Below are 18,689 nucleotides of genomic sequence, written 5' to 3'. Positions count from 1 at the left end.
AGCTCCCCAGAGAAACTGGCTTGCGAGGGTCTTGCCCGCAGCATGGGCTCCTGTGAACTGTGGTTCTGTCCTTGGGGGCAGAATGGCCACCATGGAGCCCACAGGACCTAGAGCCTTCTCCCCTGTCCGCTGGGCCTTCCCGAAGCCTCCTTCAGCATCGTCCCTGGGAGATGGCCCCTCTCTATTCTTTTTTTTCTTTTGACGAGACTGGGTCTTGCTGTGTATTAGGCTGGAACTCATGATGCTCCTGCCTCAGCCTCCAGTGCTGGGATTCCCCACGTGTGGCACCATGTGGGTGAGGCAGCACCTCTCCATGATGGCAGCTGTCAGCTCTGACTTGTCTGTTGTCACAAGTGAGGAAGATTCAGCCACACCTCCTGAGACAAGGGTCTCCACCCGGAATCAAGGTCACGGCCAGCCCACAGCGATGCAGAAACCAGGAAGGTCCGGCGGCTGCTGGCCCAGCCTGGCTCCGCCCACTCAGAAAAGGCAGCCCGCGCCCCACAGCCTGACCCCGACTCGGGTCCCGCACCACGGCGACCACTGGTTCTCTCACGGCCCTCCCCGAGGCCTCCTTAAAATGAGACTTGAGGAATAAAAAAGTAGAAAGAGCTCCACAAACAGCGGCCGGAGTGACACAGAGACCACGTCTTTCAGGGACAGCGGTGGAGAAGATTCGTGCGTCGCTATTAAAGTGGACACGCGCAGTTCTACAAGAGAATGGAGACATGGCAAGACTAGACAGTGTAAACACACCTGTATTACACAGGATTAGCTATTTACAAATTTTATTGTAATTTATTACTAGTTGCATACACGTAACTAATGAATACAATCGACCCGCAAGTTATGACTAGCCTAACGTATGAACAACTTGGGTTACGACTGGAATTTTGGCTTTAACTTATGACCCAAGTCTTGAGTTACAACCCAAATGCTGGCCGCTCGTGCTTCCAGACGGTCTCAGATACAGATTAACCCTTACAGAGTCCCGGAAGGAGCATGACAGCATCCTCTCCTGTGTGGGTTAACTGAGAAATCCTGGGCCGACGCCTCTCTAAGGACACTGTGATCTGCCTGTGTACAGGAGACTCTGAAGGCTGCGTAGAGGAGCCTGAGCCTTCATAACCAACTTGAGTTACAACCAGCCCTCAGGAACGAACTGAGTTTGTAAGTCAAGGGTCCACTGTATCTAGGAAGGGGGAAGTGGGAGGGGCCTCGGGTTCTGTCCATTCCTCTGCCAGGGTAAACCAATCGATACCTGCACAATCCCACGGAACTCTCTCCACTGCTGGGTTATTCCATATGTGCACTGTGAAAACTCTTAGCATTTGAAATGTGGCTACTTTGCAACTGAGGAGCTGGGTGTTTTTTAATTTTATTGTATATTAATTTTAACAGGCACAGGTAAGCTCGTGGCTACCATATCGGATAACTTGGGTTCTACACTAAAATTAAATGATGGCATCAAAAGAGTGAACACAAGGGCCAGGGATTTAGCTCAGTGGTTTCACCACCTGCTGAACAAGTTCAAGGACCCGAGTTCAATCCCCAGTACCAAAAAAAAAAAAAAAAAAAAAAGAGTGAACACAGCCATGGCGGTAGCAATGATGGTAACAACAGCAATAATAAAAGTGAAATAATGACCCCAATCATTGATTTGTTTGTACCATAATTGTTTCCCTACTCGTAGCAAAGTGTTTATTAAAAAAACAAAACAGTATTTGTTGAAGTGGCTAATGTTTTCTGAAGCTCGGGGATTTTACATTAGATTCTTTGTCTTTTATTAAATATAAGTAAATGGGAAACTTCAAACAACAGCACGTAGAGTAGGGCCTCATTACTACACAGTGTGATGTCCACCTGCGGTCTGTTTACAGGCAGGCCAGCTCTGGACGACGCACGGACCCAGATCAGATATGTGGAGCAATGGTTCTGCCATACTAGGGGTGCAGGGGTTTTTACAAGTACATAGTGGGCACACGTCCCTTTAAATAAAAGCAATAAAAGTTTCAAGGAACAATCCTACTAGATGCCCACCTAGCCGCGCGGTGGTGGCTGTCGCCGCACAGGTAGGCGACACCTCTCCAGGTGCCGGGGAGGTGCGGTGCTCAGCTCTGCGTGGGCTGCAGGAGGAGCCTGTTTGCCCGGGCTCGAGGGGAAAGCCGGGACCCCTGGAACCAAAGCTCCTGATGCAGGGACACACACACACACACCCACCCACCCACACCCGGGGAACTGGCAGGAAGGGGCCGGGAAGGGGCCAGGTCAAGCCCTGTGGAGGAGGGGCGAAGGGCGCGCACCTGTGACCACAACCTGGTTTCCCGGCGCCATCTAGCGGGCACACCTGGGACTGCCACCGTGACGCCCGCCCTCGAAGGGAGAAGCTGAAGGCTCAAAAAATGCCAACTTGACCACTTGTGAGATCAAAGCCTTTAGAAAACAGTTTGCTGGGCTGCGCACACGCCCAGAAAAAACGGCGGCTCGGAGCGTTTCCTCGCTGTGGGCCTCCGGCGGGGCTGACACGCAGCTCTTGCGCTCCGGGATGTGGGAGAGTGTAGTGACATTGCCACGCTGTATCCACTCCAGCTGGTTAGTGGACACGCCGCCCTGTTATTAAATAATTTTATTTTCACCGCGATTAATTATTTCCTCTGTGAGAAAACATTAAAAAGAAACAAATGGGCAGCATGTGCTGTATACGTATGCAGCAAGCACTGTTCCTCTATTGCTTCATTCCATCCTGACAGTAACGACTACAGTCACGCAGCAGGACTAGCAGACCCTCTGTGCAATCGGGACGACCGAGGCAGAGCCTGCTGAGGAGCCCACGGTTTAAGTAAAGGGTGGGCGGCTCGGCTTTCCCCGCGTGCACGCAGCCCCGCGGTCCCCGGCGCTGGGGTCTCCCTCCCTGGACCTGTAAAAGTTGGTGGCATCTACTCGGAACACTGGGCTCAGGGAAGGCAACCGGAAGTGAAAGAATCCCTGAACCACTTCCAAATTCACAGCTCTGAGTGGTGATGAATCATCTAGCTCGGTTGTCAACAGCCAGGGAGGTTTTTGTTTTTCGTGAGTTTTTAAAAGATATTTATTGATAGGGAAGCTCCTGAGGGGCAGGAGGGGTCCTGAATGGGTAGCCCAAGTTTTTTGTTTTTCAAGAAATTGATTGCCTCAGAAGGTGGCTTTTCCTGAGTATCTCCCCACCTTTAAGGAGCTGTCAAACACGAACGGGAGCCCTTCCGGTAACCTAACCACTCTCAGTTCTGCCATTCAGGGCTCGACACCCAGCAAAGCCAAACAGCTCTGAGGCAGAAGTCTTTGACGGATGCGTGGGTCATAAATATTAATGGTACTGACAGAGACTTTAAAAGTGCGTCACATTTTGTCCCTGCTGCAGACATCCCCGAATTCATCCGTTTCTTCCCTGAACTCGCTTAGCTGGGTCTGCACTTCCCTTTCCCGCTCAGAAATCACACATCACCCAAGGTCACCCCAAAAAGATACAGGTCAACTGAACCAAACATCTTAATGGGCTTTTCCCTTCCTTTCAACTGAGCTGACTGCAGGTCCTTTCCAAAAACCAATTCTTTTATTTCATTTTTTTTTAATGTACACCAGGAAGTAGGGTAACATCCAAATCGAGCTCCTGGGGCTCGGAGGGACGGGTCTGCTAAACATCCCTACTGGCTCCACATGGCGAAGGCCATGGCAGCCAGGTGAGGGTCCCATCTCTGGCCTGGCATTAGTGCCCAGGGTGACTGACAAGTGGGAGGCTTTCATCCCCACCAACAAAGGCGGTGATTTCTGGCCATTTGTAAATTGTACTCCCTGGACAAACCCTGTGCTTGACGATTTAAAATTGCTCCTTTCAGCTGTGAGCAAGGTGGATCAATCAGGTGAAACCCTGTGTGGATAATAGGTTGCCGCCATCTGCAGATGCCACAAGATGCTCTAAATTTGGCTTCCTCTGGACACCAGTGGCCACCTCGGCCTGGGCTCTGCACCAGGAACGACAGTGACAGATTTATTTGGGGGGTGGGAGACGTGTGCAGGCCGCCTATGTGGGCTTCTGAAGCCAGGGCTCCACCAAAATAACGTTCAAAGACAGCAAAGCCGACTGTGTCCTGGATGCCACTCCGGTCCACCCAGAACCTCGAAATGTGGTCTGATCTAGAGACAAGGTTTGCACGCACAGTTGACTAAGATGAGTTTCTACTGGATTCCAATAGACCCTGAGCCCGACGACCGGCATTTTCACAAGGAGAGGACAGACACACTTGTGCGACCCTGTGAGGAGACGGTTCTGAGGGAACTGCGAGCTAGGGAGCCCTTGAGACCCGGAAGCTGGAAGAGTGAAAAGGAGCCCTGAGGGCGCCTTGCAGGGCGGAAGTCCCCATACACACACACACCTGCATCTGGGACTCCCAGGTCCCGAGCACCTCGAGAGGCATCTGATCTTCCCGTGTGTGGCGACTCTCGACTCTCGCTGCGGCTCGAGAAGCTGATTCTGCTCCCTGAACAGACGCTGCTGCCGGACTGGCATCTCCCCACCTCCGAACGGTACCCAAGGGGACGGGCAGGCACATGGTGAAAAACCCACTGCCCACCCCCAAGCCAGCTGGAGCCTCACAGGATGTGTCATGTCATGGGAGAGGAGCGGAGAGAGACGGAAGGAGGGAGGAAGAAGGGGAAACGGGAAAGAAGAGAGGGAGGCGTGGAGGGAAGAGGGAGAGGGGCGGGGATGAGGAAGACAAGGAGGAAGGAGCGAGAGCAGGGAGGAGAGGCAGGACAGAGGGAGGGAGGAAGCGGAAGCAAACTGGTTACTGATCAGTGGAGAAATACCCATTACAACTTACATCCGAATGCCCCAAGCCTCCCCCACTCAGAGGCCGGCTTGAGGAAGGTGTGTGCATAACGGGCTTCGGCAGGATTGGAGTCGGGGGCGGGCCTTGGGGAGGAGCATAGCCAGGATGTGGCCTGGAAGGGTCAGCACCCTGTCTGGCTCCACCCTTCCCTCCCTGGCTCCTCCCTCCCTCCCTGGCTCCTCCCCTGGCTCCTCCCTCCCTCCCTGACTCCTCCCTTCCCTCCCTGACTCCTCCCTTTCCTCTGGCTCCTCCCTTCCCTCCCTGCCTCCTCCCTCCCTCCCTGGCTCCTCCCTCCCTGGCTCCTCCCCTCCCTCCCTGCTTCCTGTTCTCCATGCAGTGAGCAGCTTTCCTCTGCCAGGCCCTCCCACCCTGCCTTCCTGCCAGGTACCCAGCTGACCACGGACTAAAACCGGGAGCCAAAATAAACCTCTCCTCCTTAAATTTCGGGTGTCAGTATTGGACACATGACTAAGACATCTCCCGGAAGCCTGCAGAGTAGCGACAACCAGGCAGCCCTATTCACACGGGCACCAGAAGGCTGGAGCCTGTGTTTGAAGCCAGGCCACATGCTACACAGGACAGCGTGTCCTGCGGTCCACGCATGTGTATGAAGTAGACACACAGGACAAGGCCCCGGCCACACCTCACAGGCCACTGAAAGGGTGTGCACCGGCTCACCTGAGAAGCCAATGTCTCTGAGGAGCAGCCAGCCCGCGGACACCTGAGCCTGACCTGTGACGTTTTGCAAAGAGATCCAGGCACCATTGACTCAGGTTTTGGGGTGTTTGTGACAAAGGAGAAGAAGCAGACTCATTCACAGGCCTTTGAAACTTCCCGAACCGCTGCCTACCTGAGACGGCCCACCGCTGTGACAGCCCCCTGGGGCGCGTGGCGCCAGCTGCTGTTCTTCCCAGTGAGTGCCCTCCTCCTCCCAGCCTGGCTCAGGGCTGGGGGCCGCAGGACGGAGGCTGCCTGGCTCTGAGCCCCAGCAACACTCGAGGAAAACCAGGGACGGAGGAAAGGGCACACAGAGGCAGTGGTAGGGACGGGGACAGTGCACAGCGAGCTCCGTGCAGGGCTCCATGCTGCACAACTCCCGCATAATCACCACAAGCAGGGAAACTGAGTCAGTCACCAGACACTAAGTCAGACTGCCAAGTGTCGGTGTCAGGATTTGAACTGGTCTCCAGCATCTCTGCCCCAAACAGTGCCCTGCCCTCCACTAAGTGCTCCTCGGGGCTCTGAAGCTCTGATCAACAGAAACCAGCTCAAAACTCTGCTGCTCCCTGGTAAGCAGGAGCAGGAGTCTGGTTCCTGCTGACGGAAGGAGGTGGTGGACACTCCCTGCCCGTCCTGAGGGTCCCTGACCTCCATGTCCCACTCCAAGATGGGCATGGAGCTAGGGAGTCTTTCCAGGATTCCAGGCATCCGGCCTCTTTGGGGTGACAAGCAGCCAACTGTTCCTTCAAGATCCTCCCAGGGCCCTGGAGGCCAAGCCAGGGAGTGAGGGGTCTCCCTGATCATGGGTCTCCCATTCCAGGTGGGAAAATCCCTCTCTCTCTCTCTCTCTCTAGGGTAACATGAACAAAGGTCCTGGGGTAGAAGAGTATGGATGTAGGAAGAGGTGGCCTGAGGAAGGGAGAAGCTGGGCTGCTTCACATAACACAGTGCAGAGGGGACGTCCACTCCCAGAGCAAGAAGCAGCCATGGCGACTTGGGGCCAGGAGCCTGTGTGCCGAGCGTGTGTCTAGGTGACACCGTGGCACGTGGAGCACCCACCACAGGCACGGAAGAGAGTGGCGGGCACCACTGCTGTCCCAGCAGAGCTGGATGGGGCTTGGAGCAGGCACGCTGCCCTGAGCCTACTGTTCACGTGCCACACACACACACAAGGTTCTGTCCATGGCTTCACACCGCACACAAAACAAACCCAAGCCAGGCTCCTCCCTAGGGGTCATGGAGTGGGTCTATGGTTGGAGTTTGGGGGTCTGCAACAGTCCATGGCAAAATACACACTCGCACGCACAAACACACACATGCACCTGTGAACACAAGCGGACACTCAGACATACATGGACACAAATACGAATACACACAAACACGCACAAATACAAAAGCACAGACATGCGGAGATACACCAAGACACACAAGTACACACACACACACACACACACACACACACACAGATTTATTTATATTCACCTCCGCCTGAAGTTGAACATTTCTTTTGATGACAAATGTGTGCAGAAAACCGCAGCGGCATTAGCAGCATCAGCATTTCTCACAACAGATGTTTGCGCAGCGCATCTCAGTCGGCACGGAGGACTCACAAGAGCACCGGTAGCCACAGCGCCTGGGGTTACACAGCCCGGACACCTGACGGTAGGTCCCACTTGCAACTGCTTTGCACACAGTGCCATGAAGTGCTACATCTATTTCTGGATATTTTGTAAATATTTCCATGACTATATTTCAGTCCAACTGGTTTTCCTGTTAATTTTCTAAAACTCATACACCTTTATAAGATTTCAGGCTGCCAATGGTTCCACAACACAAGAAGGGGCAGCACCGGGTCCTGAAGGCAGAAGAGCCTGGAGCCAGGTGGCCTGGGGGTGACCCCAGCCCTGACACTTCCTGGGTGTGCATTTATTCTCTCTGTAAACCTGGGCCACAGGATGGCTACGTCCTTGTCACAGATCCTGGGACTGGGCTGCCTACCATGGAGAATGAGACTTCACAGGTGAAGGAGTCCAGTCCTTGAGAGAGAGAGAGGTGATCCAGATTTTCCAGGTGGGACCAATGTGAGCACAGGGTCCTTACAGGAGGGAGGCGGAAGGTCAGACTCAGGGAAGGGATGGGGGCGCCCAGGGAGGGGGGTGCAGTTACAAACAGGGGACCCGGAGCCAAGGAGCTGGAAGAGCCCTGCAGCCTCTGGAAAGGACACAGCCCTCCCGAAACCCTGACCTTAGCCCCTCGAGATTCGCTTCAGACCTCCAACTTCGGACTCCTAGGGTGTGCGTGAACTGCTACAGCAGCGTCAGGAAACTAACAGCCAGCAGCACCTGGAGACCGGGGGCCCATGAGACATGACCCGCAGGACCCACACCGCGCATGCTCCCTCTTCCTCCCGGTCTGCTCTCCTGCTCCTGCCCCTTGCCCCCTCTCTCTGCCCTCCAGCCACCTGCCCTTCTTCCTGTCCCACTTCCCCCTGCTTGGATGCTCTTCCCCACCACTTCCTATGGCTGGCTCTTCCTTCTGGTGGTCCCAGCGCAAACACCAGGGCCTCAGAAGGACGCTTCCCTGGTCACTCTACCACCGCCCGTCCCTCTCCCGGCTCCCTGTCCTCCTCCCGCTGTGTCCATCTCCAAGGTGCCCAGCGCTTCTGAGAGAAGGGACTCTGTGGCTCTGGCATTTGTCAGTCTGCTGCCCAGTGTGACCAGAGGAGCTGAGACCCTGCCTGCCCCACTCCCCAGGGTCCACTAGAACGACGCTGGCACAGTTGCCACACAAACACAGCCCGGAATAAAGAAGCGTTTGTGCCCAGGCCGTGCCACAAGGTGCCAGGCCAGCGTGACTAAAAAGGAATCTGATTCTCCCTCTCTCCAGCCTATGCTGAGCTTGTGTTCCCAGTTGCCTAGAAACTCACCAAGTGCGTTCATTTTTTTTTTTATTCCAACCTTTTTGAAAGATAATATGTTTTTTATCTACATGTGCAGAGCTAGGCTTTTTAGTTTTAAGAACTGTAGTTGAATGGTGGGCTGCAGTCCTAAACTCTAAGCCACCCACGGGAACAAATCTCTGAGCTCAAAGCTCAGTAATTGGACAGAAACCCTAAGAAAAGGAACACTGTGGAGGGAAAAAAGAAAACATGTGCTTTCAGAGGGAGAAAGAAAAGAGAGACACTACTTAGAATTTCCCAACCATGGAGAGCACAGCAGAAAGACCACAAAGATTTGAAAAATGATGCAGAAAACAGTGTTAGTGCCCAGGGTGTGGGCCTCTCTTTAGACTGTCCTGGTGAGAAGGGACTTCTGAAGTTTTTGACCAAATGTGCTGCTCTTCTGGAAATCAAATATTAGGCTCTTCTGAAATCAAATACTAGTGATTTCAACTTCAAATTTTTCATCAACTCCATTTTCTCTCTTTGTGTACAACAGAAAACGATGCATCTGGAATGTGGCGTATGCTAAATAAATGCTGTGGTATAGTGATAGACTGGAAGAATGAGTAGATGGGTGGGTGGGTGGGTGGGTGGATGGATGGAAGAATGGATGGATCAGTAGATAGATGGATTGATGGATACATGAATTCATGAATGGATAGATGAGTGGATGGGTAGGTGGATGGATGAATGGATGCATGCATGGATCCATAGATAAGTAGACAGATGGATGCATGCATGAGTGGGTGCATGGACAGATGCATGGGTGGTTGGATGGATCAGTGGATGGATGAGTGGATGGATGGATGGATGGATGGATAGATGAATGGATGGATGAGTGGGTAGATGGATAGATGGATACATGCATAGATGACTGTGTGAATCACCATAGCTACTGCCCTTTGCAAGCCTGCCTGCCTGCCTGGACTCATCAACCTCATCCTGGCTTCCAAGCCTGGGGTCTCTCCTCAGCCTTCTCAAGCCAAGCCCTCCCAAAGCTGTAGATTTACTTTCATGAAGACACCAAAAGGTGTCAAGCATCTAACATAAAGCAGGACCCCAGAACTGTGGCCGTGAAGCTCTCAACTAGAAGCCTGGGTTGAACCCAGGGCAACAGAAACTTCTCAGGACACTGGGAGTATCCAGGGAGCCAGTACCTGGGCAGGACATGCCATTGGCTGTCCATGCTGTCCCAGGTGTGGCCAAGAATGCCAGATGCACAGTCCTCAGCCTCCCTGCACTGCGGCATATGACCAGTTCCAACCAATAGGGAGGAAGAAGGCCTGAGTTTCCTCTTAGGTGGGGGAAGACACAAGGCTATCGCTGCTGCTCCTTCCTGTTTCTGACAACCCCATGTGAGGAAGTCCCGCCCCCTGGGCTGGGGGCAAACCTGGGGGTGGCTGGTGAGGAGATGGAAAGCGCCTGTGTGGAGCCCCCTGGTCTCAGCTCACGGCCGGCGTGAGTGGGTTTGAGGAGCCAGGTCTGTTGCTTCACAAGGAAGACAGCTGGAGCTGGGAGGTGGCCAGTGGGTCAGCTCAGCAGCTGGGAAGTCACTGAAGACCCCAGTTCTGTCATCCTTGGAGTGCTCACAGCTCCTCCTATGGGGACAGTGGCTCCATCTCCTTCCACACCATGCCAGGGACAGGAAGCAGGAATGCCCTCCCTTGAACCATGTCCTTTTCAACAGTCAGCAATTCTTTCCCACCCCCGGATCTCTCCCTTTGGATTTAGTTGACCAGAATGACACCCTAAGCCTGTCTTGCCCACAGCAATCACAGGTGAAGGGGACGACACCACCAGGAAGGGGTGACCCCACCTCGCCGTGGAGGGACCCCCTTACCCAGCGGAAAGGTAGATGTGACCACACAGAAGAAAGAGACCTCACTGAGGTCCCTTAGCAAGGACGCTGGGGAGGGATCAGGAGGCCGCAGAGATGCCAGTGCAGCTACACTGCCCATGCAGGCAGCTGGAAGGGGGAATCGGTCCGGAGCAGCTGCTGAGACCCGAGCCAGTTCCGTGGCTTCTCAGCATGCACACTGTGCACCAATGAGGACTGCAGGTGCCATGGGACCTGGTGTCCCAGAGCCAGAGAGCCTGCATTTCAAGTCTCTCTCCATCTTCCTGGATCCACCCAAGATTTTTAAAAGGACTCAGCCAGTACTCGCGTATCATTACTATCTTTCTGTAATTCTTGTTCTCTCACAGTAATGAGATAAAGAGGAAGATCTGAGATCAGTCTTGTGTCAGCTTTTTATCATTGGGGTGAAATATCTGACAAATGCAACATAAAGGAAGGAAAGGTTTGCTTTGGCTCATGGTTTCAGGCATGCTTGGCTGGCTCCAACGCAGAACATCACGGCGGAAGGGTGTAGTGGGAGAGCTGCTCACCTCACGGTGGCCAGAAGCAGAGGGAGGAGGGGGCGCCAGAGTGAGACTGGTCCTCCGAAGGCATGGCCCAGTGGCCCGCCTCCTAACAGCCCATTCAGCACTGCACCCCACGATGCTATCACCTTCCAAGGCCCCTCTCAGAGCACATGAGGCTTTGGGGAGACATTTTAGAACCAAACCGCAAGTCTGCCACCGACAAGAGCAACCAGCTAACACTGAAGAATACTATTTTGCTTGCACTGCATTGGGGATCTCTTTAAATTTATCTTCACATTTATACCCAATGAGACTGGTTTCCTGTCTAAACTAATTACAGAAAGCTCTAAAACTATAAATTTGAAAGTGAGAAAAATATTTACACATATAAATATACATAAAATAAGATTATAGAAAAAATTAGCTCCATTAATGAATTAATGTCTGAAGTTTGGAAAACACTGGCCAAATCCTTAAGGCAACTGCATGGGCCTTGGATAAAGATTTCAATCATGTTCCAGAAATCAGAAGTGCCTCAGCAGTCACTCAGAGCTGGTCCTCAACAGCTCACCAGTCCATCCGATTGTTGTCTTTCTCAGTCGATGTGCCTTTTGCCACACAATGCATAAACACAGGCCAGCTATACTAGCACATGTGTGCTTCCTCCCTCTGCCCCACTCACGCGAGACATAGCCAAACAGTCACAGAACTCTCTCGGGGAGCCAGAAGGGCCTCTGGCTCCATCACAATGCTGTGCTCCAAGAGGCCCTAACAGAACACGGCCGACACAGGCTTGGACTCTGGCCAGGGACCCGTCCAGCCTGTAGCCCTTCCTAGTGACGGCCCTTTCTGAGCACCCAGCCCTCCTGATGTACGCTTCCCAGTCTCTTCCTGACACCTCACAGCGGGGCTACATTTCCTCCTGAGTCCCAAGGGCACACAGGACTTCAGAGCTGTGTGTGGGATCAACAGAGCCGTGGGGGCCCAGCAGGAGAAATCCAGGTGAATGAATAAAAGATGCCCCCGAACGGAGAGCTGGTATCCCAGCCTGGAAGACAAAGCCCAGCCGGCGCAGCTGCCTCTTCCCCCCATGCCCTGCCCAGCTCTGGCTGGCTCTGCTCACCACGCACACTCCTACTCTGCCTGCAATACCCTCCCCTCCTTTGCTGCCCAGCTGCTGTCCACTCACCATCGAGAAACAGACAGAGCAGCCCCCGTGCCCCGGCCTCCTTGACTTTCTGTGGCTGTGGGCAACACCCCAGGGACCGATTCTCGTTCTCTCCCTCTCTCCACTGTGTGCCCACCCCGGTCTCCTGTGGATGAGTCTGACTCAGCTCCCCAACTCCCCCTTACCTCCAGGGGCCCCCACGTGTCCTGCTGTTGAACTTCTGTCTGGCCTTTTCCCAGAGCGCGACAGATACACCTACACACGGCGAGCTCACACGGCAGCAACAAAGAAATAAGGAAAGCTAAATATAGAGCACATACCTTGTGCCGGGCCGGCATGCAGAAACAGTGCACCTGTGCTGCCTCACTTGGCCTTCGTGAAACTCCACCCAACAACTCAGAGCCTCTCTCTCAGTGAGCCATGACACACGTGGGCACACTGGGCACCACCCCAGCAGCCTACCTCAGCAGCTTCCGCCCCACGGTAACTAAAGTGAACTCAAAGAAATGTCCCCAAGTGAAAATCAGCCAACGGGGAGACGCGGAAGGTCACAGAAGCCCAGAGTGTGAGACACAACTAAACCAGCGTCCCCAGGGAAGGGGGCCGAGGTGCTGGGGGCAGAATGGGGACAGGGTGGGGTGACGCAGACCAGGGCCTGCACCGCTGTGCATGGCAGGCTCTCTGCCCTGACCATGGGGCTCTCCACCCTGACCATGGGACTCTCCACCGGACACAGAGGGATGAGGCCCCCCTGGGGAGAGGTGACCGTGGCAGCGAGGTGGTCAGGCCGACCTGTGTGTGCACCATGGGCCTCGTGCCTGCTTCTTCTGCATTCCCTTCACATTCTCGCAGAGTCACCCACAGCTTCTCTCCCACTTCCGTTCTGCCCCCACTATGTCACCTGACCCTATGTTTCCAATAAAACTTTATTTACAAAGACAGGCAGCAGGCTAGTCTTGGCCCGTGGGCTGTGCATGGTCCAGGCCCCTGTCCTGGCGCCAGCCTCCTGGCAGATAAACACAAGGCATTGCCAGCTCCTCTAGAAACTGGCACCTGCCTTTGAGAGACAGCATGGTGCTCTCCTGGTAAACTGCACCGCTGCAGACATCAGCGGGCTGCAGAACCTGTGGGGAATCAAGCATGGAGCCAAGGGCTCCAGACTCTGAGTGAAGAGGCTACCAGACTCCGCCTCACCGTGGGCATGCGGGAAGGGCAGGACTGTAGAAGCCCCTCGACTCCACCTAAAGCACACAGCCATCCAATCTCTGTCCCTTAACAGGCGCTTTTCTGCCAAGCTGTGGCTGCCACCAAACCAAAACGTGGATCACTGCTAATGGGGACGATCTCTCCCTCAGTCTAATCTTCAAAAACTAGATGGCCATGGACTCCTGGGATAAAGCAGAGGTGTCACTCATGCCACAGATTGATGCCCGCTTCGCCACGCGGCTGAGCACTGGGGAGACCAGGGCCATGCCCTCGTGCTCTGTCCCCTGGGGAGGAAAACGGGAAAGAATGAGCTTGAACATCAGCCTTTTTAGGTTTGGGAATCTCATCCACGACCTGCTTCCAGGTGTAGTGGTTGTAGATCAAGGGAGGGAATCCAACCACCCCCGGGGCCAGGAAGCAAAACACAGGTGGTTTAATGGGCTCTGGGACCTGGTCCAGCATCAGCTGGTCAGTTCCCAACAAGGCCCTCTGGTCCATCCAGCTGCATTTTATGGTCTGCCAATTCCGGGGCCACCTGGGGACTCTCAGGGCAAAGCCAGGTGATGAGGGGCCGGTTCCTCAGCACAGGGAGCTGCCGTTCTCACCACACATTCCCGTGCGTTTCAGGGAAGCCCCCTTCCCAGAGCATGGCACTCGGATGGAGAAAATAAAGGGAAACCATTCAGCAGCATCCACACAGGAGCAAGGGAGTCACACAGTAGACTCTACTTTCCAGGGAGTCATTACAGAAATCAGGTAAGTAAAGTGTGATTTAAGTATATTTTCCTCGGCTAAACAATGGGTATCAAATGCATGAGAAAAAACAGATTCTACAGTGTTTCATGTTTCTTTGAGAAATAAAAGTATTCAAAGAAAAACGTCTCCGCTTTTCCGAAGCCCCAGTTTCTCACCATCGCGAGGGGGACGATGCCCACGAAGGTCGTCTGGCTGACGAAGATCTCGGAGACGACCAGCTGGCTCACGGAGTCCTCCGCTGGGTACTCTACCTGCCAGGTGATCTGCTGAGCCCCCGCCAGGCCGCTGCTGTTGTCGATCCCAAAGTCCACTTGCAAGATCTCATAGGAGGAGCCGTTTGGCCTGGAAAACAGACACGCGAGAGTCCAGTTTAACGCGCGTGACTCAGCAGAATGAAAAGCGCGGTAAATCCCACCCGCCTGTCTGTCAGCAGAGTGACTGGCAGCTCCCGCAGGCCCGCAGCAGGAGAGCCGCGGTCCAGGCTGCCCTCTGAGCCGCGCCCGGCTGCGCTGTGCACAGAGCCTGCTCTCCAGTGAGGGACTCAGCAGACAGCGCTGCTCGCTGGGCACCGTGCACCCGGCGAGCCCTCCCGGCCCACAGGGCCACACCGCAGCCCGGCGCCACTCGGAGGGGCCGGGACCCCTCCAGCCACCCGGCGTTACCCCGCCGCCAGGCCCATCCCGAGTCCAGCTACTCCCGCTGCTTCTCGGCCAGGTGTTTACGGACCAGCGAGTCAACCTCTCCTCTCCGAGCCTCAGAATTGGGGTGGACGTGGTGACTTCACGTGCTTGGGGGAGCGGCGTGAGACCGACAGTGAGAAAGGACCCAGGAACTCCGAGGAGCGTTACACAAACCGTGAGGCCGAGGGGTCACGCTTGACTTCTCCTCTCATCAGCTCCAGGTGGGAAGAGACGCATGCACGAAAATCCCACCCGCCTTCCTTCGCGCCTTACCGCATTGTGCGTGTATTTGGGGTACAGGGAAAGGAAGGTGGGCAGGGCACATGTAACGAAGAAGACTCGCCATTCTTCGTGTTTTCTATGCACAAAGGCTCTTGTAAATTGTAGGCTGCTACTGCGGTGACAAGGAAGGAACTACAGAGAGTTGAGACAATGACAGTGCTGTCCAGGACTGAACAGCTCCTTCTCCTCCAAGTCTCCATCTCCCCGCGTCTACCGAGGAAGGTGACGGGGGAAACTGAGTCGCTCTGTCCTGGACCATGAGGCTGTCCAGACCGAAGTGGGCAGAGGACTCTCCCTCCTGCCTCTGCGGCCTGGGCAAGGCCTGCACTCTGGAAAGCGTTTCTGAGGCAGCACTGCTGTCTGGCAGGGTACTTGTCCAGTGGGATCTCCTACCACGGCAGCTCCTCATGCCTGAAGATAGAAGACCGAAAGTGGGGAGCCCAAAACTGTATGCCAAGAGGTATCGGGGACAACATCCAGATATAATAGTGGTGCGGACAAAACTAAATTGCACTGATGTGACTTAGGAGAAATTCTACTCCAAATCGGACATTAGCCTCCATATGGAATTGGACACATTCAACCCTTTCCCTCATAGAGGAAAGGTTTTGAGAAACTCCCAGATATCGTACTATCAACTACCACAGCCACCAGCCACAAGTGGCTATTTACCTTCAAAGGAAATTCATTTAAAACTAAAGAAAACTTAAAATCAGATTCTGTCCCACTAGCCTCATCTCTGGGGCTCAACACCCACACCTGGCTTGTGGCCCCATGTTGCACAGGGCGGCAGAGAACTCCCAGTTTGCTTCACGCCCTGGACAAGGCGTTTGTGCTGGTCCCACCTTAGTTTCCTCTCCAGGAAAATGGGCGAGTGGCACCAACACCCGACTACCCACATTCAGCGGAGTCATGGATGGAAGAGGGAATGGACTCCACTCACCTTGGGCACTGTCCAGCACTGAGTCCATTCTGTGATGACCCCAAAACGCATGGAGACACAACCCTGCCTGGCGCCAGCTGTTCAGTGCTGCTAGCCCGCACTTTGGTCCCGGGGTACAGAGTGGCCAGGCTTTGGGTAGCGGAGAGTGCCTGAGTCAGACGGGCAGCCCCCCTGAGCCATGGCACTTCCTCTCTGCTCTGACTTCCCAGCTCATGATCAGCCGGAGCCCAGGGGGTGCCCAGGCCAGGCAGTGTGTAGAACAGCAATTAATTACCCAGGCTCATCTCTATGTATAAGGTTTTGCTATTGTTGTTTTATAATTTTCCACAAAGCACAGGAAGGAAATCTTACTTCAGGCGGCTGGAATGCTTGCCAGTCAGGCATTTCTATGGAAATGGGTTCATAGCTATGAATTTTACCTGCTTCTGATCTACTCTAGATAAACCTTTCAAATTTAGAAAAGTGCTTTGTGATTATCTCAATTTAATAATTACAACTGCCTTTGAGGAATCAGGATTGATGTTTCAGCCATGAGATATCCATTAGTCATATTTTCTGGAGGTAGAGACACACATGTGTAGTGTGGGTGTGTGGGTGTGTGGGTGTGGTGTTGAGAGAGGTCAGGTGTGCAGCCCTCATGCCAAAGCATACAACCTCCTCCTGCACGGTGCATCCCAGAAGCCGTTTCCCATGGCAACTTCACCTGTAAGAAGGCTGACTCTGCCCCAGGGCCTTGGGACCACTGAGGCAGGGCTGAGAAGGGTTCTGAGCACACAGTGTGGCTGCAGCTCAGTTGTGTCAGTAAGGAGGGAAGGGGCCTGGGGACCCAGTCCGCCAGCTTGAGCCCTGCAGCTTGTAACCAGGGAGCCCATCCGGGCATTTGTGGGCAGTGGGGACACTGACGGTCATTTTACAGGAGGGAGGGAGGGAGGGAGAAGTAACGCTGGGAGAAGAGGCACAGTTGTCGGCCAGAGCTGTCCTCCAGCGAGCTGTCACGTCCACGCCGACCGCCCCTCGCCCCACAGACACCAGGCAGCTCTGAGCCACCAAGCTAGACGGCGACACCCGTCTCCCAAGTAGAGAAGTGGAACAAGAGAGGGTCTCTCTGGTCTTGGGTTTGCTTTTTCTTGTGAGTCGTTTTCTGGGTATTAATATGAAAAATGACCAAACACAAGGTGAACAGTGACAGTGTGGGACAGATGTTCCAGGGCGGGACTGCAGGTGACTCCTGAGCCCTGGCCTGGGCTCCTCCCCTGGCTGTGAGCTCCCCGAGGACTAAGGTGTGCTGTGTCCTCCCCGCTCCAATGGCAGAGCCGAGAGGTATCCAGTACGGGTTTGCCTAATTCCCCTCACGGCCCTCAGAGCCCGGGAGACAGTCTGTGCAACACCAGGCGAGTCTTCCACCCTCCGAGGGTCTCGAGCTCGGCCTCCTGCCTGGCGGGTATGTGCGTCTACACAGCCTGCTCACAGGACACACACTTGTCTCGACTGCAAGGACATTGTGCTCCAGGGTCCCCAGGGCCCCTGCACGTCCACTTCCTATATATGATGAGCTCACGCTCATTCTGTGTTGGGCTCGGAGGACTCTCGGGTGTCGGAAAACAGATGCGGGCCCTGTCTGGCCAGGCAGGTAAATAAATAAGCGAGCTGAGTCTGCGTACTGACAAATACTATTTCCACAGTAAAATAGAAGAAATTGATTTGTCTTTAAAAGTTAACTTTCTCAAGTTTTAAAATTTTTTTAAAGTTATAATTTATAAATGGCCATCTTTAATTTTAAAATAGAACGTGAATCACAACAGGAGACAATGAGAGGGTGTTCGGGAAACGCCCCAGCTGGGAGCTGACATTTGCACCAAGACCTACAGGCTGGGTGGAAGGCAAGCAGCTCCTCAGCAAATATTTGTTGAATAAATGAGAAAATCTATTTTAAGCCAAAAAAAAATCATGGGAAAAATGTGTCGCAAACCGTCAGCATGAACACAGGTGCTGAGGTAAAGGGACGCCCTTCAGGCCCTTGTTCCAGTGCTACCTGTGCAGGAAGCCGCCTCGCACACCCGAGGTGTCGTTTTGCCCTGCCGTTCCGCCCTGTCCCACTCTGGCTTGGCCTGAGCCTTCCTCTCCTCGCATCCTGTTAGTAACTGATTGTGTCGAGTGTCAAACACACACACACACACACACGCAAGGGAAGCAAGACTTGCTGCCCTCTTTGCACACTGACGTGTCCCGGAGACATAGGCTATAGCCTGGAACATAGGCAGCACTCGCTGCCGCCTGCTGGGTAAGTTAACGACCTGGCAAGTGTCCTGAGCCCTGGGGGAGGTCTCAGAGAACTGCTCAGGGGAAGCAGAGGGCGGCTGCACAGGTGTCGGGAGGAAGCACAGGACCTGTAGGGCATTGGGGGGAAACTGGTGCACCTAGGCTGGCAGCCAGGAAAGGCTTCCTAGAGGAGGCTGGGCAGGGCTGGGTGTCGAAGGGCGCGCTCGTGTGACAGGCAGCCACACAGCCCACTGTCCGAGGTCCCCTTGTCACCTCTCCATCCTGCCCTGACACCTCTCCCACTGCCGGGGTCCGGAGCACACAGAGTCCCAGGGAGGAGCACGGCCCAGCCATCTCTCCGCTTGTCACACATGTTACCCACGACACGACGGCCAGCTCAGGGCCTGCCATGAGCAGACCACCTCCTTCCGCAGTCGTCAGACCCCACGCCACCTCCCCATTTTCAGCTAGCCAAGGCAGCTGTTTTCTCCCTGTGTGGTTCTGG

General features: G+C 54.3%; 1 protein-coding gene and 1 long non-coding RNA gene across 5 annotated transcripts in view; both read right to left on the bottom strand.

Moving 5' to 3' along the window:
* Tmem132b (transmembrane protein 132B) overlaps positions 1-18,689 on the bottom strand; it is a 310,198-nt gene that overhangs the window by 87,552 nt on the left and 203,957 nt on the right. For all 4 annotated transcript variants that reach the window (XM_004843978.4, XM_087198415.1, XM_021257657.2 and 1 more), the window contains one exon: positions 14,176-14,362. In XM_004843978.4, the coding sequence (XP_004844035.2) occupies positions 14,176-14,362 (187 nt within the window). The remainder of the gene's footprint in view (positions 1-14,175; positions 14,363-18,689) is intronic.
* LOC110348930 (uncharacterized) lies at positions 1,789-4,948 on the bottom strand. The gene is made up of 3 exons (XR_002394583.2): positions 4,410-4,948; positions 2,304-2,610; positions 1,789-2,174 (listed from the first exon to the last, which is right to left on the bottom strand). It is a non-coding gene; the product is annotated as an uncharacterized LOC110348930 (long non-coding RNA).

The sequence above is a fragment of the Heterocephalus glaber genome, unplaced genomic scaffold (genome assembly GCF_053883595.1).
Source record: "Heterocephalus glaber isolate CG9 unplaced genomic scaffold, H.glaber_assembly_v1.0 deba00001687, whole genome shotgun sequence".
Classification (NCBI taxonomy): domain Eukaryota; kingdom Metazoa; phylum Chordata; class Mammalia; order Rodentia; family Bathyergidae; genus Heterocephalus; species Heterocephalus glaber.
The sequence above is the reverse complement of the archived record's forward strand: the minus strand, read 5'-3'. Positions and strand labels throughout refer to the sequence as shown.